The sequence below is a fragment of the Notamacropus eugenii genome, chromosome 3, assembly GCF_028372415.1.
Source record: "Notamacropus eugenii isolate mMacEug1 chromosome 3, mMacEug1.pri_v2, whole genome shotgun sequence".
In the NCBI taxonomy this organism is placed as follows: Eukaryota; Metazoa; Chordata; class Mammalia; order Diprotodontia; family Macropodidae; genus Notamacropus; species Notamacropus eugenii.
The window spans coordinates 260,099,512-260,125,717 of NC_092874.1; the positions used below are offsets into that span (position 1 = coordinate 260,099,512).

Below are 26,206 nucleotides of genomic sequence, written 5' to 3' on the forward strand. Positions count from 1 at the left end.
GAATTCAAACTAGGGTGCATTCCACAAGGTACTAAAATCTCACAAGAGCTCTTTCCAGACTTGTTGCTAGTGGAGGAGGAAAAGCTCTTGAAGGCTTCTGGATTAGGGAGGGGCCTAAAGCCATCCCTTACCTGAAGTCATTAGGAAGCTGAGAACACACGTCATTGCTCTTGAGTCTGTCTCTGTTGTACCCATTTTTTTCCCAACATGGATATTGGAGATGACTACGATCTTGTGAGTCTTGAAAGGTCAGGAGACCTTTCAAGTAAGTAATTAGTAATTAGCAGATCTGGGAGTGGAGTCCGTGCTGAATTTAGAGGCTAGCCAGTCTAGCATCACTGCCCTGAGGAGTGACCTTCGGAACCCATGCTAGTGGTAGTTGAGATGGAGACTCATCCACAAGTATGATGCATTTGGACATGACCACATTATATACAAACTGCCCACTCTACCCTGGGATTGAGGTGGTATAAAAGAGAATATGTACCCAGTTGTTGGGGAAATATTTGTAACTTTTGTTCTTGCTTTATTTTTGAAGGAAATATCACTTTGTAAAATCTTAATTGATGATAATTATTTTTATGGAATTGAAATTAATTGTTAATTTCTTAATTGTTAAGTGTGATTAAACACCAGAAGATATAGTAGGAAGAATACATGTGAATGGGGGCTCTACGTATGTATAATACACACAAAGAAATTTCTGGAGAATAATGCATAGATTATATTAATGTAAGACAGTTAACAATAGAATTAGAGTTTCAGAGGACACAATGGAAAGTGGGGATAGATATGACAAGGATTCTGAGAAGGGGAGATGAGGAGAATATGTTTTTTGGTATGGGGAATAGCCTGTGTGAATGTACCAAGTATATGACCAAGCTGCTGAAGTCAGTATATACAGCTTCATGGGGAAGTTGTTCATTTTTAGATATCAGTATTTTCCATTAGCTCTGATAAGGGCTTTAGACTTTTTTTTCTATGAGCTTGGTGGGCTATATGTTTTCAAGATTGGTTAGCTCGTCTAGGTTGTATCGTATAGTGGAGTTCCTACACTTTTTGAATGGGTGTCATGAGACTGAGATGAAAGAAATCCCCAAAGTGGCTTCCTACCATCTACATTAAGTGAAATTCTTTGACATGAGTATTACAATTGAATGATTTTAAAAGATAGACAGGAAGGGAAGAGGTAAGTGGGGAGGGGGACGTGAAAATTGTCCACAAGTATTTAAGGTTGATCACAAGAAAAAAGGATTATATTTATTCTTTTTAGTATCAGTTGGCAGAACGAGAAAAATGTATGGGGAGTTATGAAGAGTTATATTTCAGATTGATGGAAGACAAAACTTACTAACAACTGAAACTGGCTGTCAAAAGTGGGATGATTTACTTCTAAAAATGATGACTTCTCCCTATTGGAGGTTGTCATTTGAAGTCTAGATGCCAATTCTTGTGGGAGGGATTCTTATTCAGGCTTGGTATAGACTAGATGACCTTTTAGATCTCCTGAGATTCTGTGATTCCATTCTCAGTGTTTGAGGTAGCTCTTTAAGAATCTAAAACTGTTCATCTGTGGGAGTTCATGACACTGATAAAATCATAGCTTTTAAGTATTTATATGAAATTTCTAATCTTAAAGGACATTTTAAGTTGATGTTAGAATACTTACGAATTTAATTCTTTCAGCCAATTTTTCTTTTTAAGGCATTCTTGTTGGATTGTTTTTCTGCCTCTTTTACCGTTCAGCCTGTTCTGTTTTTTAAGGTGTTATTTTCTTCAGTATTTTTTTGTGTCTCCTTTACCAAGCTGTTGTCTCTTTTTTCATGATTTTCTTACATTACTTTCATTTCTCTTTCCAATTTTTCCTCAGCCTCTCTTACTTGATTTTTAGCATATTTTTTGAGCTCTTCCATGGCCTGAGGTCAATTCGTATTTTTCTTTGAGCCTTTGAATATAGGAATTTTGACTTTGTTGTCCTCTTCTGAGTTTGTGTTTTGATCTTCCCTGTCACCATAGTAACTTTCTATAGTCTGGATTTTTTTGGTTGTTTATTCATTTTCTAGTCTACTTCTTGACTCTTAACTCTATGCAAAAGTGAGGCTCTGCTTCTGGAACAGAGGGGGCACCATCCCAAGTTTCAGGTTCTTTGTGCAGCTGTTTTCCAAAGTAATTATGGGGACCTGTAGGTTTTCAGTTCTTCTAAGGTGTTCTTCTAGAGAGAGTATGTCTACTATTCTTCTTTACTGTGTTCTGGTCTGTGAGTGACCACAAGCACTCTTTTCCACTCTGGAAGTGTAAGCAGGCTCCCTGCTTCCCTGCAGCCACATGCTGTGGTATGCTAGTGCTCATGTTCTCTCTGTGACTGCCACCTAGGACTGTAACCTGGATCTGAGTGCGGGCAAAGTCACAGAGTCATGCCCTCAGTGCTAGCAAAGAGACTCCTGTAATCTTCTGAGCAGATATCTGACCCCCTTGCTGTCAGTGATCTGAGAGGTCCAGAAACATCCTGTGCTACTTCTGTTTTAGTTACTCCCAAAGCCTAGTCTGTGCTGGACTGTGCTCCACTCTCACCTTGGCATAACAGACCTTTCCTGCCAGCTTTCTAAATTATTTTGGGCTAGAAAATTGTTTCATTCTGGCTTTTTGTGGGTTCTGCATCTCTGTAATTTGTTTTGAATCATTATTTTAAGATATTTAGAAAGGTTTGGGGGAGAGCTCAAACAAACTGCTGCCTTTTCTCCACCATCTTGCTCCTGTTTTTTCTTTTTAAAACATTGTTTTGGATAAAATTTGTTTTATTTGTAATCCCATGTATTTTATTTTAATTTGAAGATATTATTCTGGGAAGGGGTCACTGTAGGCTTCAAGAGAATGCCACAGGAGGCTAGAACTCAAAAAAGGTCAAGAACCCCTGATTTAGCTCTTCCCAGAGGCTCCAGACCTCTGTCTGGCCTGAGACTCAATCACAAGTACTATAGGGTCCTGCTTTGCTCTGAAGATGCAAACATCTACATTTTTCTGACTCTAGAACTGCACCTTTCACGGGGTGGACTGAGAACTTCCCAGACCAAGCAGAAGAAGTGTTAGATGATCTTTAGCACTTTAAGGTTTTCAAAGCATGAAATATAGATCAAATGAAATTGAGGCTGACTCAGTTACTGGTGAGTCCTCACAGGGAAATCATGAGAAGACCTGGTCTGTTCACTCTTCACTTCTGACTCACTCTCTGACCTGTTTCACCACTACACTGATGTTCTCTACTTCCACACCAGCTTTCTGATCTGGAAGACCTCAATAATTATTAATAATAATGTAGGCCTGTACTGTATTTATTTGTCCTATGTTTCTCTGAGGATGGATAACTTCTTCTTTTACAAGTCACTTTGCTTCTCAACCTCTACCCCTTCTAGCTCCCTTTTGTTTTGTCTGCCCCATATCAAAATGTAAGCTTGAGGGTAGAAATAATTTTGTTTTTTTTAATCGTTAGTGGTGGGATTCAAATCTTTCACTCGAGGTTTCATCTGGCTTTGAGTCCAACATTCTTTCCACTATAGCACCTTCTTGAGAATCAGAAGAGCTTCATACAAAGAGGGGTCAAAATTTTTGGTCATGCAAAACTAGAGTTATATATTGGGAAGACGTGGGCAAGAGCCACAGAGGAGAAGGAGGCACAGATAGGTAGCAATCTGTGCCACTGAAGGGAGTACAACCTCAATAATTATTAATAATAATGTAGGACTGTACTATATTTCTCCTATGTTTCTCTGAGGGTGGATAACTTCTTCCTTTACAAGTCCAAATTTTTCCATATTTTTCTAAGTCCATCAACTTTGTCATTTTCTACAACACAGCAATATTCCATCCTTATAGTCTAATTATTTTAAATAGTCTAAAGTAATATTGATTAATATGGCTGACATATAGTATAGTTGCCCTATTTTTCTCTTATGATTAAATCTATTTTAGCTTTAACTTTGTCTGAGATATTGATTACTACTTCTGTTTTTTTCTAATAAATTCTACTACTAAATTTATACTCTTAAATTTTCTAATAAATTCTACTCCCGATCTTTATGTTTGAGTTTTACTTATTTATTTATTATATTTATTTTTTTATGTTTGAGCGTATCTCTTATTTTCTAACCCTCCTGACTCCTCTACTTTACTTCTACACACTACCTTGCCCTCCTATTTCTTAACCTCTCCTCCTCCCCTGCAAGAATCCTTCTCATTCCAGTTGATCTAAACACCCTTCTATTTCCCACCCCCTTTTCCTATTACCTTAACTTCATTTCTAAAAATTCTTCTTATCCTCTCCCCGCTCCGTATCACCTAGTGTTTTATTTCTTTATGAATTTAGAAGACTTTTACCTTCTTCTAGATATATATATATATATGTATCGTTCCCTCTTAAACCCATTTCTGATGAAAGTAGGTTTCCAGAACTACGAGTCTTCCTCCCCCATCTAATTCCTCTGTGTCAGTTCTTCTCCCACCTCATTTGTATAAAATAATCACTTTTTACCTGTTCCTAAATAGTTTTACTTTTAAAATTATATGATACTCTGATGTACCCCAATCTTTTTTACAAACTACCCAATACTCTAACAATCTTAGACATGCTTTTTATATTTCCTTATATCAAAAGTAAATAGTTTGTCCTTATAGAGTCTCTTGTAATTAGTCTTTGATATGTACCTTATATTTCTCTTGGATCTTATATGTCAAATATTTTATTGAGTTCAAATTGTTTTTTTTTTAAACCAAGTCTTGATAGTTTGACAATTCATTAAATATCCTTTTTTTAATTCAAGATTATTTTTAACTTTTCTGGGTATGCTATTTTTGGCTGCAATGCAAGTTTATGAATATTTACTGATTACCTACTATGTGTGTAGGTATTAGACCTATTATTTCTTTGATACAGGGAAAACTTCCTCTACTAGTACAAGTCCAAACCTTCTCTACAGGTTGTAAGTACAAGCCACCTAGCCTTTAGAGAGTTGCCTAGGTTATAGAGAAATTAAATGATTTGTCCAGGGTCCCACAATCAATATATGCCAGAGGTGAAATTTGAACCTAAGTCTTCTAGGCTGTGATGCCAGTGCTATACATAATGCTACACTGCCTCTTAACATAGTGTCCTGAAATAACAAATGAATTCATAGGTTAATATGATGAGTTAACTCCTTTCCTTGATAAATCAGAAACCAGAAAAGAAAAGCAAATGAGAAAATGAAGTGTCTTATGAAATACTTATTCAAAAGATCTCTCAAATATATTGTTTTTAAATTGTTATATGAAATGTTCCTCAAATTGCTATGCACCAAATCTCTGAACAAATTGATGCTCTGAACAGCACTGATGGTATATTACACTATCTTGTAGAAGAGTTCAATTCAGATTCTTTCTACTTGTGGAGCATACTCTTGGCAATTCTAAGCAATACTACTCAGATTTGTAGTAATATCTATAATCATAGTTAACATTTCTAGACTGCTTAGCTCTTTTCAAGTGGTTTTCAAAAATTGTCTCATTTGAACTAATAAAACTAGCACTGAGCAAATGTGGCTTTCTCCCAGGGTGCCAACATAGGCGTTGGAGTGGAATATATTTTCTCCTCATAATGGCTAACATCCTTACACCTTGATTTAGCATCTTCTTGGGGCCCATGGAGCTACTACCTGGGTTGCATGAAAGCATATTGTGCAATTTGTTTTTAGAAAATTGTACTGTTCTCCTTCCATTTGTTCAATACATTTGCAAGCCAACATTTTAAGATTAGTTTTTAGTCTGAATTTTTCTCAGATCCAATAGAATGGCAATCATTGACAATTAAGTTATCAGTCTTGTCATCCCCAATAGTCTAGTTTTTCTTTTTCATTATTTTGTTCATAGCTTCATTCATTTATTAATTCATTAATTCAATAAGAGTTTTTGAGCATGAGCTAAGCATAACATACTCTGCTAAGAACTGTGGAGGATATACAGACGAATGATATTGCTGATATCTGCATAGATACATAATGTCAATGGGGTGTCACCAAAAAAATAGAAATTCTTCCCTTTGGAAGGCAATCTCCTTGTAAGCAAGGATAGTTTCAGTTTTTGTATTTATCCTTCCAGGACCTAACAGAACTCCTGGTATATAATAATTGTTTAATAAATACTTGATTGATTGATGAAAAAACATTTATTACATGTTCACTATGTGTCAAGCACTGAGCTAAACACTTGGGATACAGATTGAAAAATAAGGCCATTTCTGCTCTTACAGAGTTTATATCCTAATAGCAGGAGACAATGCATTTAAGAAAGTAGTGGGTAGAGAGGGTATTATGGTCATATTTCTCTACAAGACATTCAAAAAGTTCAGTTGCTATGATGATGGGTCAGAAAATGACTGGAATGAAAGACCTTTGTCATTTGGGGACTGGCTAGATATAGCGGAGGTCTCTTGTTAGAGTGGGACTCTGATCTTGGGCTCTGTCCTTCTTGGAGAAACCTGTGGGACCATTACTGAGATTCTCTATCTCTCTTTCCTTGTGAGATTGCCTTGACATTGAACTGTCACATACATCCCTTCCCTCCATCAAAGAATTTGTTCTAGTTGTCAGAATTCCTGATCATAGCTTTCATACTAATAACCTAAAATATATTCATCTCAGAAAAGCAGAGGTGCTTTGCAGAGGTGCAGAGATGGCCCATATAATATATGCATATAATGCCAGGTTTTTCAATGTGCTGACCAAATTTGCAGGATTTTTCCTCCTCTTTTTCTTAAATTGATCATTTAAATGAAATGGATGGATATTTTCAAAAATATAAAATATAAAAAATATGTTACAGAACAATAAATAAGGAATTTAAATGACCAATCAGAAAAAAAAATTTTGAAAAACCTATAGAGGAACTCTCAAATGAGAAAAAAACCCTAAGAATGACTTTCTAGGAAAGGAAAAAGGTAGGCACATGGAGAAATCAAGGTAATTAAAAACAATTGATATAAATAAAAATCTATTTTTAAAAAGAAAAAAAGAAAATCAAATGAAAGAGTTCCTAATGTTTCACTAGCAGAATGAAATAATGATGAGAATAAAACTTATTAAATTCAATCTAAATAAATATATCAGGAATAAAATACACAGAGCTGGAAAAGTTTATATCTCTCTGAATGATTCCAAGTGGCATTTTTAGAAGCACATTGCATAGAACAGAAATAAGAAATATAGCCCCACAAAGTGTTTCCTTGCCTATTGTTTTTAATGTGGACTTTTGTGGCAAATGGGTTGAGACATGGCTCAGTTTTTAAAGATCATGTTCCATGTGGGAAAATGTGCCCCACTCTCTTAGCAAGAAGGGCACTTTTTATTCACCACAATACAAGGCAGCTTCAGACTCCCTTGTTAATTTAATATCTTTTCACAAGCTGGTTGTGGACTCATCTGTCTGCCAAACTCCCTTTATAAGATGGGAATGAAATGCACAAGCTGTCAACCTAAGGTGGACAGTGAGGGTTACATGAGGCAGCAGAAAATCTCATAGAGGCTTCCACCTAAATGAGTCCTTAGACCCCAGCTTCTGAGGATAGATGAGATTCTGCCTGTACTCAAAACTTCTGCCCTTTGTCTAATGGTTTCACAAGGAAGTGAAAGAATGTTAGATATTCATGCTTTTTATATTTTGGTTTTCAAATTTTCTTTTTAAATTATGAACTCGACAAATATCCACAAACAAGAATGTTTCCATATAAAAACAAAGAAAAAAAGAACAAAAAGAGATGTGTATGAAATTGAGTCTTTTACAAAATAAAAAAAAACCTTCCTATTATATTTAACAAAATAAAGTCAATACTGCTCTGTCTGTATCCTTTTCTGAACTTCTTTCAGCTCTCATCTGTGTATTTTTAAAGCTTTTTCTCTTTTATTGTTACAAATTTGACAAATATAAACAAATATAAACATTCTCCTATACAAAGAAGAAAAAAAGGATTGTATATGATATTGTGAATCTCTATTATGTGCACATTTTTTAAAGTATTAGAAAATTTAACATGGTTATTCCAATATACTGCCATGTCTGCCTATGTCTCCTTCTGAACTTGCTACTGATTTCTTCTATGTAGTTTTAAAACTTTTTCATTGATATTCATTTCTTTCTTTTTTCCTTCCTTTTCTCTTATGGTGAGGAGAATCATTATTCTCTTATATATTTATTAGATTCTCAGATATTTTTTCTCATTTGAGATTCCTTTATAACTTTTTCAAATTTTTTTCTGATAGGTCATTTAAATTCTTTATTTATTATTCTGTTAACATCCATTTCATTTAAATGATCAATTTTGTTAGTATAATAATTAGAGAAAGTCATTTATAGTAATTTTTAAATTTTTCTCTTCATTTGTGAATTATCCTTTTTTATTTTTGGTATTGGCAATTTGATTACCCTTTTTTGATCAGATGAGATAATGATCTACCTACCTACCTACCTACCTACCTACCTACCTACCTACCTACCTGCCTGCCTGCCTGCCTGCCTCCCTGCCTGCCTCCCTGTCTGTCTGTCTGTCTATCTATCTTAAAAAACCAGATCTTATTTTTCTTTATAAATTCTTTATTTTTTAAATTTTATTTATTTCTTTGACTTCCAGAATTTTAATTTGTCTTTAGTTGTTTTTTATTTGTTGTTTTTGTAGCATTTTTTTAGTTGTATTGCCAATTTACTGATCTGTTTTTTGTCTTTTCTGTTGGTGGTGATGGTGGTAAAAATATTTGCAAACTAAGGATTGTATCTCAAAAGTTTGAATATGTTGTCTTGTTGTTATTTATTTGATGATATTATCTTTTTCCTTTGACTCATATATTCATTAGACTTAAATTATTTGGTCTTATTTGATACCTGAATTATTTCTTCAAATGCTCTTTATTATAATTTTTATTGTGTCATGATCAGTAAAGGATGTATTTAATATTTCTCAGTTTCTTCGTTACTTTATAGGGTTTACCACAGCATATGACTAATTTCTGTAAATGTGTAAGACACAGGTCAGCAGTACGCATATTCTTTTATTCTTCTATTTAGTAATTGTCATTGACCTATCATCTGTTAGGTGAGTTTTCACATTGTCTTTCCTGGAACCATACCTCCCTGCCACTTCCTGACCATCTCCACAATCTTCCTCCTCTTCATACTTGTCTCTGTCTCCCCTTTAAGTGATGTCTTCCCCCAATAGAGGTTTTTTGGGACAGGGACTCACTTGATTGTTTGCTTATATTTTTATTCTTTGAGTTTAGCACAATCCCTGGCACAGAGCAAGTGCTTAATAGAGATCCTATCTATTTGTCTCATCACTCATCTGTCTATTTTTTCCTAAAATTCTATTCATATCTTTAATGTCTTCCTTTCTTGTCTTTCTGCTACATTTGTCTAATTCTGAAGAGAGTACATTCATGTCCATTTCTGTCTATCTATTCCTCCTCATTATTTGATTAACTTCTCCTTTATATATTTAGATTTTTTTCACTCAGCCCACACACATATATATACACACACACGTATGTAAAGTTCTACATATATATGTAAAGTTTTATTATTTTATTATCTATGTTGCCATCAAGCAAATGTAGTTTGTGGCTTACTCTTTTAACCATATCTATTTTTATTTCCTTATCCATGGTCATGATTTCTTCTGATCTTTAAAATTTATCTGAAGCATAATGGATTATATTCCAGTCTTTCATTTTTACTCCGTGTGAACCTTATGGTTTCAAGTATGTTTCTTGTAGATAACATTAGTAGATGTATTCTAATCTGGTCTGCTTCCCTCCTCCATCTTTTGGGTTAATTCATCCCATTCATGTTTGTGATTATGATTGTTAATTGTGAATTTCCCTCAGTCATATCCTCTTACACTTGCCCCTCTATTTTCAGCTCTTTTTCCAAAGAGAAGTTGGAGGAATAGACATATTCTCATCAGCACTAGTCTATAATTGAAGTGATCTGTTCCTACTCTTCTGCTCTTTCTTCACTAAGCCCAGATTCTTAAAATTGGTTCTTTGACATTCTCTTTTTAAAAATCTCTCCTTTATGATTCATCCTCTGAAGCTGATTTTTTTTTTGTCTTTTGCTTAGGACTATTCCCTCCCTACTTTACAATCTCTCTTGGACTTCTCCTTTCCTTTTCCCTCTCTCCATTTTTTCCTTGTTGAGTTAATGTATTTTTATGTCAGATTCTGCGTGTATGTGTATGCATACGTGCCTACACATTTGTCATTGTGTGTGTGTGTATGTGTGTGTGTGCGTGTGTGCATGTATGTGTGTTTCAGCCTTCCTTTGATTCAGATAAGAGTGAGGTTCATGATTCTCTAAATCTTTCTTTCATGATTTTAAACCAAGTCTGATAATTATTAATTTACCTCTCTAGGACTTGGCCTTTCAATTTTTATCATAGTAGATACTTTACATTTTAAATTTTTTGACTTCATAATAATATTTCTTATTATCTAATAGATTTGTTGAGTTCTTATTCCTTCACTGTATTTTATAGAGAATCTATTATTTAGATAGCTTTTCTACCTTTTGTTGTTCTAAGTTGTAGTTAATAATTCTTCCATTTTATTCTTGTAGAGCTCTTATTTTAATTATGATTTTTAAAATCACTTGCTTCATTACTTCCAACTACTTTTGTAGTCCTTATCAAATCATTTTTTTCTTTGAGGATCTGAATTTTATTTGTTATTCAGTTGCTCTCTTTATCTATATTTACCTTGGATTTCTTTTAATCTATAGTATTTACCTTGTATGTCCCAGCTTATTTATATGTTTACTCATATTTTCTTTTAGTGAAACCTTTCACAGAACTCTAGGCTCTCTCACTGGGGCTTGTACTGGCTTCACTCCTCTGACCCTTCTCCTGCCTCTGGTAGCTTCTGGCTGTATTTTTGTAAATGTCTGGACTTGATGAAGGAGCTAACTTCTGTTTCTCTTGGCTTTCCTTATTGCTGTTATGTTTTGGTTCCTTTTCAGATTATTTACTAGAGTGTGTGAAAGAGCTAGGTTCCCTGATAATGTTTTACATGTCCATCTTTTTGTAAAGTGAATGACATTCATAGTCTCCACAGAGTGGTGTTGTAGGGTAAAGATGAAAAGGTTATGGGCATTGGCTATCCTATTGCTCTTCTGGGATGTTTGGGGATGGGGTATGGGATGTGGGGAAGAGCTAGAGAGTTTTCTTGGTCTTGACTAGCTCCATCAATATCTTTGGTTTAATTAGGGATCACAGAGTCTATTCTTTCTTATTGTACATTCCTCCACTTGCCTTGATTCAAAGATAATCTAGGTGACAATTGACTGGCAGAGAGATGTGAAAGAGATGAGAAAATTAACTCCTTTCTGTAAAGGATCAGTCAACTTGGGACCACATTTTTCTCATCATTCCCTTTCCTAAATATAATGGATTATAAAGGATTTAAAGCTGAAATCATTTAATCAACAAGCATTTATTAATTTTTTTCTTAAGCTTCCTGGCTATTCTGGTAGGCGAGGGATACGATTGAATATATGATTCTCTTGACAAAGAGAAGAAGGAAATAGTTATCACCCTCAAGTAGGTTCCCATTCTATTAGTGCAAAAAATGTATAAAAGTAAGTTTATATAGAAATCACCTAGTCCAACCCCTCTCATTTATAAATGAAGAAACTGAGGCACAGAAAGGTAAAGTAACCTGTCAACATTCACAAAGCTAAGATGTAGCAGAGGTCGGATTTGAACTCTACTCTTCTCATCCTCAAATCCAGGGCTAGTTCTATGATCATTGGGATTATTTAGGCCAGCTTTCAAAAGCAGAGCAACAGTAATTATTATTCTATACTTTTGCATATTATAAGAAGGTTCAGTTGCAAAACTAAGACCAATGTCAAAATGTCAGGTGAAGAAATCTGAGAATTTTTAATTCTCTTGCTCTAGCCAGGAAAAGTGAGTGTGACTTTTGCTGTGAGCTACATGAGTACAGATGATATAAAGATGGTGGGAAATGAAATTTGAGACAAAATTGAAATTCATAAGATGGCACTTTTTTTTCACAAAAGAACATAAAAATGTCAGCTTATTCAGGAAATAAAAAATTTCATGAAGTTTTCATAGAAAAGTTTTCAGTTTTCATGTAGTTTTGCTTTGGAGACTTTGTTATTAAACTTATTGTCTGAGCAGATGTTAGGAAAATGTTCAAAATAGAATAGCTCTGAATGTTCAATTCCTTTTTTTTTTTTTAGAAGCAAGAACTTTTACTTGGTGTTCCAGGAGCCTTGTCTAGAGTCTCTAATTGAAAATGAGAATTAAAAAAGAACTCCTCCATTGATACATTGGGAAAACAAAATGTCACAAAAAGAGTACTTCTTAAAGTGGAATCTAGAGAATCTTCATTGTTTATATATGGACTTAATACGTAGATTGACAGAACTAAAGATGTTACTGTGAACTAGACAAGGTGCTTAATAGTTGATGATGGTGATACTTTCTGGCTCTTTGACAATAAACAGTATGTTTAAACTTTCTCAGCCTAAGTTTCCTTGTCTGTAAAATGAAGATTATAATAATTTACCTTGCACAGTTGTTGTGAGGACTGAGACAAAATATACAAAATACTTTGAAGACTTTGAAGTACTATGTGAATGCCCTTATTATTATCATTATTAATAACAATGATAATAATTATTCAAATTCATTTGTCATAGTTTGGTGAAGGGTTGGACAATCCTAGAGAGGACAATATTAATTACATCATCAATAATGATAGTAATAATAATGATAAATTGAGATTTCCACCTTCTTTTGAGATGATAAATTTATACTGTATATAATTAATATAAAGACAAAGGCTAACATTTTAGATAGAAGATGAGCACTGGAATCAGAAAGGTAAGAGTTTACATCCTTGCTTTAACACATAATGGCCATGTGGCAAATTGCATAACTATTCATTACCTTAGTCAACTCCCTAAAACTGTAAGTTACAGATACAGATTTGCAACAATTGATGAACTTTCCACTGTGAGAGATTTGCATGCCTATAAAATCTCAAATCTGTATAAAAATTAATAATAAAAAATGAATTAAAAAGGCTGCCTTTTTAAATTTTCTAAACACCTACTCAAAACATTTGAATCAACTTTAAAAAATATTGTTACCTTAAAAAAACTCCCAATTTACTCTTAGGAATTACCTCCTCATTTTCTGTTGTGAATAGAATATTTTATACATATTTGTTGATGATTTGGTGGACACCAAATTTTAGACTAGATTAACATCAAATCCATATACACATAAGCCAGTTCAAGTGACCTATCCCATATTGGTCATTTGTCTAAATATAATATCAGTTGAATTATTAGTAACTGATTAATAGCCAATTCATCAATGACAAATGTCTATTGAATGCCTCTTATTTGCAAACTAGCCTGTCAATAGTACTGAACAAATTTATGTGTGCAAGTGTGTGTCTATGTGTGAATTCTAACGTATATGGCTTCTCATCTTCCCTGGACTTGCAAATGGGCAATTACATAGTAAGGAAAAAGAAAAATTAAAAAATAAAAACTTTCTTTTCTGTTTACCTTTATATACATACATATACACACACACACATATATATATACATATATATACACCTATATAGGTATGCATATAGGTATATGTGTGTATATATATGTATAGATCTATCTATCTATCTAGAAAATGAAATTGATATAAAAGCAAAAGATATCTACTCTAGATAGATAGATATCTTTTGCTTTTATATCAATTTCATTTTGGGTTTCTCCTGTACCCAGAGAATCATCCACTGAAACAAGGAATAAAAAAGAGAAAAAAGGAGTTCAGCAATACTAATGCCATATGACTATAATCTAATCAAATAAATTTTAAAAAATTAGTGTAAATTAATCAAAATTGATAATATATTTAATATTTTATGCCCATATTCCCCCACTTCTGCAGAGGTGAGTGGGAGGTCTACATTGACATCATTGTAGCAATTGTGTATATTGGCTTAATGATTATGCATACCTCACTCTAACTCAGCTGATATAGATCTTCCCATGATTCTCTGAATTCTTTATATTCATTATGACATGATGTAGCAACACTTAATTACATCAATATACCACATTTTCATTAGCTACTTCCCAAACAGTGGAATCTACTTTAAAACTTTTTTTTTGTTCAGTAATTATTTACATTTATGTATCTGGTGACATGTGTAGACAGTGAGATTCAAGAAATGATGACACATGAAGAAAGAACAAGGTTAAATTGGCAGTGAGATGTATGGAGGGGGCTAGGAAATTTCACATAATTCATGAAGGTGCCTTATGAAAAATATTTAGATGACAAAGGAATCTTTAACTGAAAAAACTGAGTAATCACTGAAGAAAAATGAGACAAATTCTGGGTATTTTACAAGGGAGACTGGCAGTTCAGTGTCTAGTATTGTGGTAGGTATAAGGCTTGTATGAAGGTGAAGTAATTATTTACTCTGTCCTCATCTATAAAATACAATTAATAATAATTCAGGAAGATCATCAATTCAGTAACAGGAAATATGTACATTTCACTCTATTGTTCTTAATATTTATTAGAGCTATCTCTCTTGTCTCTAGGAATCACATTGCAAAATATTATAAGATATCTCACAAACATACATGAAATTCTAAGAGCTTCCCAGGGAAGAATGACTGATAAAAGAGTTATTATTGTGGCCATTTAGCTACTTATCTTGGAGAATGGAAAAGGGAAGTACAGACTTAAGAAATCTGGTTGAAGTTTAGGGGAGTCACTCAATTTTTTTCCCAAGGTAAAGGATTTCTATTATGGTCACAGAGGCATTCCAAACTGCACCCGTGAAGGAGTCAATGAGACAAAATCACAGCTCCTCAGAGTACTGAAGTAAAAATGATGGACATCAGTCTGTTTTAATGATTTCTTGTTTAACTGAGGGAGGTAGGAAAGAAACGTCTATAGAAGCAGACTAAAGGATTTGTATGACATGTTTGATGACATGTTGGCTTCAGAGATGGAAATGATCGCGTTTTACATTTTACATTAATTCCTTGTTTCTAAAGCTACTTGAAGCATTCTAGGAAAGCAATGATGAGAGACCATTGTAAAGGTTTTTGTAGCTTTTTCAAAAAAGAACAGTGAATTTCATGCATTCAATGCTTAAAATCCACAGAAATGGATTAATATTTGGTAAGATGTCTGTCATAGCATCATGAAGAAGCAATTGCTTTCTTTTTTTGCATTCAAATGTTATAAAAAGTTGATTTAGTCCCTCCCAAAAAGGAGCACGATTTTCAGGTGTGTGTGTGTGTGTGTGTGTGTGTGTGTGTGTGTGTGTGTGTGTGTGTGTGTGTGTGTGTAACTAATACGGGTTTAGGTAAGGAGTCACCATGCATCACTAATGAGAGACACTCAGCCAGAGAAGTTGCAGGCAAGATTTCAAAAGGTTCTGAAGTTGTGTGGAGTTAGGGACCCTGGCAATTCTTTTTCTTTTTCTTGTTTACTGTGTTGTTTCATATTCATGTTCTTGAGTATTTAAATACGCCATAAGGACAGAGACCTCTAAGATGCCCTCATAGCCAAGGCCAACAATTTGGATATATTTCTGGGTGAGAGGCTGAACTGAAATGAACATTGTGGGAAAAGTCAATTTAATGATACCTTGGTATATTTTCATCATTCACACCCTGCTGTTTTCCTTGCAAGGTAAGGACTTCTAGTTAATTAACTTAGTTTATTGCATTATTTTTTGTTTTGTGATTAATCAGAAAGTGTTCTGGGTTTTTCCTCTTACCCTTTAACGATCATTAAAAAAATCAAAGGATGGATGGGAAAAAAGTATAAAATACCTCTGAAAACCTTTATAATGATTTTTCATTTAGACAATTAGAAAGCTCTGTTTTACTCTTCAGCTTGCTAGCATTCTTATCATAAACCCATTTGTTTTTGCTTTATTGTCAGGAGTTCTTGTCTTATTTGGTTATTGTTCTGTTTTGTTTTTTGGTTACTTTACAATAAGTATACATTGAACATGTTTTTGTTTGTTTTGTCCATATTTATTATTTCATGGTGTGGGGAGCTCCTGTTGTGAAAACCCCTTTAAATGATACAGATCAGCAGCTTATCTCTAACTTATACTTTTAGAGAGTTGCCTGATACCAAGAGGTTCAACAGTTTGCCTGTAAGTTTCATAGACAGTGCATGTCAAAGGCAGGATCTGAATATGAATCTTTCTTATTTCAAGGCTTGAATCTATGGCTACTTCACTGTTCTGCCTCTTCAGAGCTTTTTACTTTTAATAAAAATAATTTTAAGTTAAATGTGTGGCAATTAAGAATTTATCTGTTCTCAGCACTACCACTCTGGTTATAATAGGATGTCTTAAGAAAGATAACTCTTGAAATTATGTTGGACAGTGCTCAATATTGTTTCATTTCTTAAATTTGCTTTCCCAAAAATAATGGTAAAGGAAAAACATCTGTTCAGTGTTAGATTTTTTTCCCCTTTGAGAAAACTGATGTATATTTACTTTGGACATATAGAGCAGAGGGGAAGAATCAGTGGGCCACGACAGATCATTTAAGTTCACAGTTTTAGAGCTAGCAGTGACCTTAGAGGTCATTGTGCTCAATCCCCTCATTTCACAGTTGAGGAAACTGAGGTCTAGAAAGGGTAAGTGACTTATTCAAGGTCACACAGGAAATAAACAGGAGAACTGGAGTTTGAACCCAGGTCTTCTAACTATAAATTCGCTTCCCCTTCCACTGTAAAACACTGCCTTGGATCTTCTACCTTATAGATGTGTTAACTCCTATCTTTAAAGGCTACAGAGCATATATGTATCTAGATCTAAAAGCTACTTGAGATGTCACAAGTTCTCATAGAATTTTATAATTTGAAAGAATTTTAGAGGCCATCTAAATTTTATCCGAAGCATGAATTCTTTCTATTTTAGCTTCACCTGGTAAGAAAAGCTTTGGTAAAAATCCTCTAATTAAAAAATGATATAAAAATATCCCCATCTTATATACCCTATTTTAATGTAGAACCAAAGGCAATCTCAGCTGTAGAAGGTAGGTAAAATAATATTCCATTAAGGAGTCTAAAAAAGGAAATAAGGAAGCAAGGAACAATCTTTCTGTCTGTCTGTCTGTCTCTTCCATTTATTTTTTTTTGCCCTTTTTTCCCCTAGGAGGATCTTTCTTTGCATCATCTATCTTGACAATTGCATCAAAGTGAGTATCACCCCTCTATGAAAACTTAAAGATCTTACTGATTAGATTGGGCAAAGTTAAGTTTACACATTTAATTTTGGACCAAATTAATCATGTACTTTTACAAAAGACATTTTTTCATAAAAATAGTTCTTGGAAACATTCACTGTGTTTTAAAAATTAACAGTTATTTGCTTATTTTTGAAACCAACATTATAGTGTCATAGGAGCTTAGATTTAGAGCTGAAAGGGCTCTTAGAGGTCATTTGGTTAAAACTTCTCGCTTTGTAGCTGAAATTTAAATGAAAATTTAAAGGAAATTGAAATGACTTGCCCACTGTCACATGATAAGGAGCAGAGAAAGGGTTTGAACCAAGGCTCTTAGACTCCAAAATCAGTGATTTATATTTCTCTTTATTATAATTTCCAAAGAGATATTCTTGGTAATTCCAAATAGCTAAAGATATTAGAAAGGTAGCATCTTGTAATATCATTTACTCAATACTGTTTTATTAGTTTTTTTTACACATCATAATCATTTCTGGAAGAAAAAGGGTCTTTCTTCCTACTTTTGTGACCATAGGAAACAATGAAGCAAAATACGTATTGCAGTGGCCAAATTCAAGCATGCATCCATCATTTTGTCCTAGCAGTCCCCCTATACCCTGCTCCCACCATTAGGAGGAAGGTGTGTTTCATCATCTGTTATCTGGAACCTTCCCTGGTTTTCAGTTACTCAGAGTTTAGTTTCCTTTTAATGACTTTTCACTTACATTGTTACAGTCACTGCAAACATTGTTCTTCCAGTCTTTCCGTCCTTCTGATTATTCTAGTTATAACAGTTTATATTTCCCCCTGTTCCTCATAATTTCTCGTACTTGTCATTTCTTATTGCACACTAATATTCCATTACATTTATATGCCATGGTTTTTTTTTTAGCCATTTCTCACTCAATGGGTACCCGTTTTGTTTCCATTTTTTGCTTCCTTAAAGAGCACTGCTGTAAATCACTGAGTGTATATTGGATCTTGGCACCAGTATTTTCCTTGTCCAATAGTGGCATTTCCTTTTAGGTTTCTTTTAGTAACTGTTCTCCTTCTGTCTCATTACTGAGGGATACATTGGTATTATGTGTTTATCATTGCTAGAGTACATGTATGGATGCATGTAGATGTGGATATTCCCTATAATCATATATGTAACATTCCATCCATGTCTCCCTGGTCTTGAGTGTGATCCTTGGCTGTGTACTCCAATAAATCCTTTACAGAGAGTGCACTCAACCTGCTGGGAGCTTCCCTATAGTTCTCAACATCAAATGGATACCTGTGGATCACATTTTCATAACAGTTATCCCTCCATTTGCTGTGTGACTGGCCCAGTCACATATCTCTTAAATGGCATCCCTTACAGTGCTTCCAGTACAGAATAGGTACGTGATAAATATTTTACATTGATTTTTTTCTCTTGTGCAATTCCTCATTTGTAATGTGTTACAGACTACAAATGTCCACCATCGCATGCCCAAAACAAACCATGCTTTTGTCACTCTTTGTAAGAAAAGTTCAATGAATGAAATGCCCTTCAGAGAAAAACATGGTTCTAGCAGGAAACATATAATTTATTTCTAGACTAAACTGAGCTTCGTAGTGAAAAGTTGGATTTTCATTCACAATATACACTATTCATAGTTTTGTTTCTCTACTTATATTGATTCTAGTTTTAATTTCTGAGGCTAACCCTAAAGAATTAAGTTCCATTGGGGGGGGGGAAGGAAATATGTTTCTTTAGAATACAGTATTTATCAATCCATAGAGTTCCCTAAAGTCATAGGGATAGATGTCTCAGCATTGGTACAATAGCATTATCCTAATTTTTAAAATTCCTTTATCCTCAAACACAAATTTCCTTCCTAACAGGGAGTTTATATTAGAGGCAAGAGAGGTTGGTGGATGATTTCGAATTTTGTAAAATGACACGGCCCCAGACCCCCAAGCCACCTCCTCAAATCCTCCCTTTCCCCCACCCTCTGAATCGACCTTTTAAATGTTAACCCAAGAAAGACCTCTTTGATAAAGTGATGGAAATCAGGAGGAAAAACAGCAGCTCTCTCTTGGGAAAGGCTTATTCAGGTTGCTTAGGGACCTGTGATTACACAAGATCTTTTCTGTTTTCTTCCAGAAACCAATTTAATGCAATTCGACAGAAAAGAACTCCCCTTGCAGCCCAGGTAGGTAGGTAGGTCATGCTTCCAACCCAGAAAGAAGCTGAGAAATAATCCCCTCCCTGATGGAACGCCACTGTCATTCCAACAATGAAGTCTTTGTGACTCACAAGAAGACAGGAGAGAGGAGGAAGAGGCAAAGCATTTTTTGTGGGTTCTTTGCTGAAATTCTCAAATTCATATTCAGCTCTCAGTGATTTGGAGCAAAATGGCTTACAGGAGTTATCTGCCCAGCCTCCCTGCTGATTAATTCACATGCTTCTGGAAAACAGAGCTCTGATGGTTAGATACTGATGGAAAAAAAGATTCAGAAATAGTGTGGTAATTAAGGGAACAATGGACATTGAAAGAGTAGACACGCTTTCTTGCGAATGGGATAGTTGTGAACTATGGTGATTTCCCAGGATGGGAGTTGCACTTCTCCAGGAGGTTATTATGATTTTTTTTTTTTGGCTGAAAAGCAGTTTGGTACAGATGAAAGAGAACTTTTTGAGTCAGAATAAAAATAGTGTTTCTAGAGCTCCTTAAAGTTTTCAAAGCACTTTACATATAACATTTGATCCTCACAACTCTGGGAGGCAGGTAATATTATTATCCCCATTTTACAGATGAGAAAACAGGCTGAAAGAAGTTAAGTGACTTACCCAGGGTTATGCAACCAGCAAGTATATGAAGCAAGATTTGAAATCATGTCTTTTTAATTCAAAGACCAGTAGTCCATCCATTATGCCACCTTGCTGCCTCAGTTGGAATTGAGTTCAATTTTCACCTTGGACTCTGATTACCAATGTGATCTTGGATAAGTCAGTTCACCTCCCTAGGCTTTAGTTTCCTCTTCTGTCAAAGGAGGGGTTTGGATTAGATGATTTCTGATATCTTTTCCAGTTTCAATTCTGGGATGCTATGAACCTCAAGATGGTCCCATGAACTAAAATTCAACTCAGTTCAACAAATGCTGTTTACAGAGAGAGCATCATATGAAGTATTGAGGAGAAGTAAGGTTGGGCTAAAATGGATCCTTTTTCTCATAGATCTGACAATCTAGTAGTAGGCTATGATGTGGACATAACTAAATACATAAGAAAAAATAACCCCAAAGTGATATGTGAGGGCTGAAAGGGAAAATATTCCCATTGATGAGATTAAAGCAAGGTTCATGGAGGAATTGACTTTTAACTGGAGTTTAAACAATGATGGGGAGTAGGAGACAAGACCATTTCTAGTATAGGGAATCATGTGTGCAGCACCATGGAGAATTCACAGGCAATGCTCAGGGTGCAAAGAGTTGTCTAGGTTGGCTGGAACGTAGAGTTCCTATTGGGAAGTAGGCACAAATATGTTAATTGTTTCTGTGGCTTCAAATTTTGATATTTAGAATCCAGGTGAATGGATGGTTAAGGGGTCATAGACCATGAATATCATGGACAAAAGCTTTCCCAGGAGAAACAAAAAGAGAGAAGTGATATCATTCTCTGTTTCTGAGTCATCTGGTGAAGACTTTTCTTGAATTGACCAAGTAGTGTCCCTTCCTTCCCTTTTAACACCTCTGATGTTCTACTACTTAGTATATTGAGGTACCTGATTGTCTCAACAGTTTAGCATGGGAATCCTATTATACCACATTCTTAGACCACATGGTAAATTCCTAGGAAAATCAGAATTCTAACCTAAAACCTGTGAGTTTTTTGGTCTGTGACTTTTTGGAGTTTTACTTTTCCATTGAGGTCATAGAGTATAGTAGATAGAGGACCAGTTTTGGAATCAGGAAACAAGTGTTTGTGAAGTGCCTACTCTGTTACAGATTGTGTGCTATTTGACAAACATTATTTTATCTAGCACTTTTACAAATATTACTTCATTTGACCCTTGGAAGTAGGTGCTATTATGATCCTTATTTTACAGTTGAAGAACCTGAGGCAGACAGAAGTTAAGTGACTTGCCCAGGCTCACACAGCTAGTAACTGTCAGATACCAGATTTGAACTCATGTCTTTGTAACTCCAGGACCCTTTCTCTTACCACCATGGTACCCAGATGCAAGGTCCTCACTCCCCTTCTTCACCTAATGGAATCCTGCCCTTATCTTATGATAGAGTAGCCCTTTATTATTCAGCAACCCTGAATGGTGTGGAGTTTGACAATTGAGAGGTGACTAGAATTAAAGGGGACTAAGAAAGAACTAAAGCACTAAGGTGCTGATCCTTCTAGCAGGATGAAATATGTTCAAAGATTAGATTTCATCTTAGAATGAAGGCACTTTGCTTAGCTAGCTTTTACTCATCAGAACTTTGATCAGTATAGTTAGTGGTTATGGACTTAAAGCCTGCCTCTGTCAATGTGAGATTTAAATTGACTTGTGTGGAGAAGACCAAAAGAAGCTAGAAACTACCTCCCCCAGCAAACACTGGATCTCCTTGCCGAGCAGAGAGATATGGCAGCCAATGACAGCACTCACTGGGACAGTACGTCAACCCCTTGGCACATAGGAAGCATTTAATAAATATTTTTTTTCAATTCATTCATTTGTTCTCAGAGTGTAATGGTAGAAGATTGTGAATGTTATCATCTTAAAAAATCAGTGAGAAGCAATGGAGAGCAAAATGAGTTCATAGAAATCTTGGTGGGAGACACAGTAAAGTCAGATCATGATCAAGGCACTTAGAGATGAAACTAGAAAGAGGAAAATGAATAGATGAATCCTGGGTCTGGGGACACCTAGCTAGTAAGTGTTTGATGTATAATTCAAACCCAGGTATCTCCTGACTGTGAGTCCAATACACTTTTGTGGGCGGAAGGGCAGGGAAGAATCATTTATGTAACACCTACTATGTGCTAGGCACTGTAAGTACTTTTTTTTTTTTTTTAACAAATCTTATGTTTTTGGATCCCTACAACAACCCTGAAAGGTAGGTGCTATAATTATACTCATTTTATATTTGAGGAAACTGAGGCAAACAGAGATTAAATGATTTGCTCACACAGCTAACAAATGTCTGAGACTGAATTTGAACTCGTATCTTTCTGACTCCAGACTGAGTACTTTATCCACTGTACCAGCAGTTGTCTCTAACTTTAAAAATCTACCATGCCACCTCTTAACATGCCATACTGATTCTCATAGAATCTTTGGATTTGTACACAATGGGCACCCAGAAAATACATAGTTATGAGCATATAATTATGATAATTATATCAATAACATTCAAATAGAGTTTCCTACATGGCAGCTTTCACTTGACAGATGAAGAAACTGTGGTATATCATAGAGAAATGACTTTCTCATGGTCTCTCAAGTGATAACCATCTGACCCAGGATGTCTGATTCCAAATCCAGAATTCTTTAATCATTTAATCCTATCACCTTTAAATTGTGAAATTGAGCATAATTTTTATGTAATCTAGTTATAAATTAGTTTAATTAGATAATAGAAGAGGAAATGTTTTGATATCTTCAGAAGAAATGTGTAACGTAATTGGAAGGTACAATTATTTCACTGTTTCTTTTTCTGTTTCAAAGTTTGAAGAATCAGACTCACGGAATTATCTTTATGAAACCTCTATTCGAGGAAGGAGCCAAACAGCAGGTCAGTATTGTATCTTTATTTCTTTTCTCAATAAGTCTTCCTTGAGGGACAAATGCAATGAAAGACTTGGCTTTTTTACTGTTCCCATTTTACATATGGTGGGACTGAGTCAGGGGGGACAAAGTGATGGAAAGAGGAGTAGCCACTCAAGCACCCTTTCAATTGAGGACTATGCTTTTAGTGACAGTTAAAATGGTAAGCCAGAGATGATGCTCATTCAAGTAAAGAAAAAGTGGATGGTTTTTAAGAGCCTCCTCTTTCTGAATTCAGCGTTGCTATTTTGCATTTTTCTACCAACCCTCTGCTTCCAAGGGCCAGAATTCAGACATTTCATAGTTTTAGAGGTGCCTGAAATTTAACTTGTAGAATAGATGAGAAAGATATTTTCATCCTTGAGCTTTGAATGCTCCTTTGCCTTCATGTTTGCTATTTGACATAAATGGCACAATTGGACAAGGGCTGTCATTTTTAAGAGGAGAAGCTTATGCTTTGTTGATTTCATGGGATCCTTTGTACAGATTTTTACTTGTCTTTGTATTTTGAAACATCGACCCACTTGAAATTTTTTTTAGCAGGATGAAATGTGTTCAAAGATTAGATTTCATCTTAGAGTGGAATCACTTGGCTTGGTTAGCTTTCATTCATTAGAACTTTGATCAGTGTAGTTAGTGGTAGTAGTTGTTGAAAGTTAATTGTTAGAAGTAAGTTAAAAACTATTTTAAAAATAGTTTATAAGTGTAAAAGATAAAGCATATATGGATTTAAGACATGCAATAGGGACTGGATCTGATTTCATTGACATGGAGAGCTCCTGGCCGAGGAATTCCCTAAATTCCCTCCCCCTCTGCCAGTTTAGTCTTAGCTGCTTAGGGCACTGAGAGGCAAAGAGTCTTGTTCAGGGTCACACAGTCATTATGGGTTACAGGCAGGACTTGAATCCAATACTTCTTAGATTTGAGACTGGCTCTCTATCCAGTCTTCAAGAAGATCCTGATCACTTAGCAGCATTTATGAGTAGTCCTATCAATTAGGTTTTTCCCCAGTTAAAATATGTTTGGACCAGACGTATCTATGGGCAGTCTATTGTGAAAGCATGAGGGTACAACACTCCTAAGTGCTGGCTGAATTAGATTAAAATCTATTTGGGAAATTACATTGGAAAATTTGATTAAAATGTAATCGGGAAATATTTAACAAAATAAATAAAAATACAGTAAAACATAAACCACATTACATTTTAAAATGAAGTCAACATGTGGCCCTTGAGAATCTTTATGTATGGATTAATGGCCCCTAGTTAGATCTGACAACCACTCATTTAGACCATTTGGCTCATTATAAAAATAGAAGCATTATAGGACCTTAAGGGGCAGAGGAATGAATTTAAGAGGTCAGCAAGTCCCTCCCCCTCCCTATAGAAAGTCTTGTACATAAACCAGATGGAAAAGATAGTTATCTACCCTTTCCTTTAAAATCTTCATTGAAGACTGAAGAAGTTGCTTTGGTGATAAGTTCCAGTGGCTCACCATTCTTATATACTCTGAAGAGTAACTTAAATACTTCCACCTGTAATTTGAGCTTATTCTCACTTGTCCTGTTCTCAATACAGAGGATAGCTTTTAACTATGACTCATTTACTTTTTTTTTGAGATCACCCAGCAAGTAGAGGCAAAATTAGAATTAGAACGCCTAGTTTCTGGCTTCCTGTGGCTTAGTTCAGTCCCCTGGGGCCATGTTATTTTATTTTTTTACATAAAAGAAAATAAAAAACACTTCCACATAGACTGACAATAACTTTGTGCCTTTTAAGTGTGGGCCTGAGAGGGCACTGCGTTTTTAACTGTGCCCAATGAACAATATACAAACTTTAGATGAAATATTTAGATTGGGAACATCAAAAAAGCATCAACATTATACTTTTCAGTTTTCATGCCCTAATGACGGATGGTCATGAAATTTTCTGTTCCCAATGACTCTCATTTTCCTGAATAATATTTTTCAGGAAATGGTGATCAAGGGCATTTGGGGGAGGGTGGGGGGGGGGTGGGGGGTGGAAGGGGAAGAATGTCTAAATGGGATTTTATAACTGATCTGTTTGATCTCTGGTTGAGACTTCTTAATACTGCATTGAGGAGTGAGGAAGAGTTGAATATATGTACAACTCCTGCCAAGCTTTGTCAACGGAATCATCTGCAGCTTGTGTATTTCTGGTTCTTGTCAACTGGGATTTGGATTCCTTACATGGGAACTTGACCTTTCAATTGCTTGGAAGAGGTTAACCTTTGCTCTTGAGTTAGTTTGAGCTTTGTAAGCCTCTCTCCCTGCTTTGTAGCACACACTGTGAAATGAACTGAGGGACATTATTGGTTAACTGTTCTAGCCAGAGTGCATGGTGGAGCTGGGTTCTGTTTGAGTTAACAATGGCTAAGTTTAGCCCAAGCTAAACCTTGATCTATTGTGTTTATATGAAGTTATGCATTCCAAAAGTCAACTATTTTTTGATTTGCAGGTTCTTGCCCTCATGAATGCCTAAATGGGGCTTTCTGTTCTGCGGCTGGTACATGTGACTGTCAAATATTTCAGGCCTTTGGGGAAAGGTGCCAGATTGGTAAGTTTCAGAGATATGCAGGGGAATCCAATTTCTTAATTGAGGGGAAATTTATGGGATAGTTTGCTATAGTAGCATTCATCCCTAGAACTACATGGCAATCATAATGTAAATCTACTGGAAACTCTTCAATTCAGGCTGGGTAATTTAAGGTAATTGAAAAACCAATGTAAAAGAGAATAGATATACTTACCTTCCCATTTCCCCATTCTATTTTCACTTTAGACAGAGCCAAAGGATTGAGCCTGGGTTCTCACTAATTGTCTACTTATAATTTTTTTTTTTTTACAAATAAGACATTATTTAGAGCCAGTGACTGACCATGACCCCATAACATGCTCATTTGTCATTGTTTTGAATGATTTGGGGGATGGAAGGTTGAGATTCTGAGCATGAAGGGAGCATATCATTGCTAAATGAAAAGGCTAAAGTTGTTACAAGGTCACACTATTTGATTAAAAACAGCAGTATCCTAAGTTTACTGGCTCAATCTGCTCATTTTATCTTTGTGAGTGGCATAGA

The 26,206-nt window shown here is 35.1% G+C and overlaps 1 protein-coding gene across 1 annotated transcript in view; it reads left to right on the top strand.

The window, feature by feature from the left end:
- The first annotated feature begins 207 nt into the window (after positions 1 to 207).
- Positions 208 to 26,206, top strand: part of OTOGL (otogelin like) — a 203,458-nt gene continuing 177,459 nt past the window's right edge. Inside the window, exons 1-2 of the mRNA XM_072650594.1 lie at positions 208 to 265; positions 25,586 to 25,684. Coding sequence (XP_072506695.1) covers positions 208 to 265; positions 25,586 to 25,684 — 157 coding nt within the window. The remainder of the gene's footprint in view (positions 266 to 25,585; positions 25,685 to 26,206) is intronic.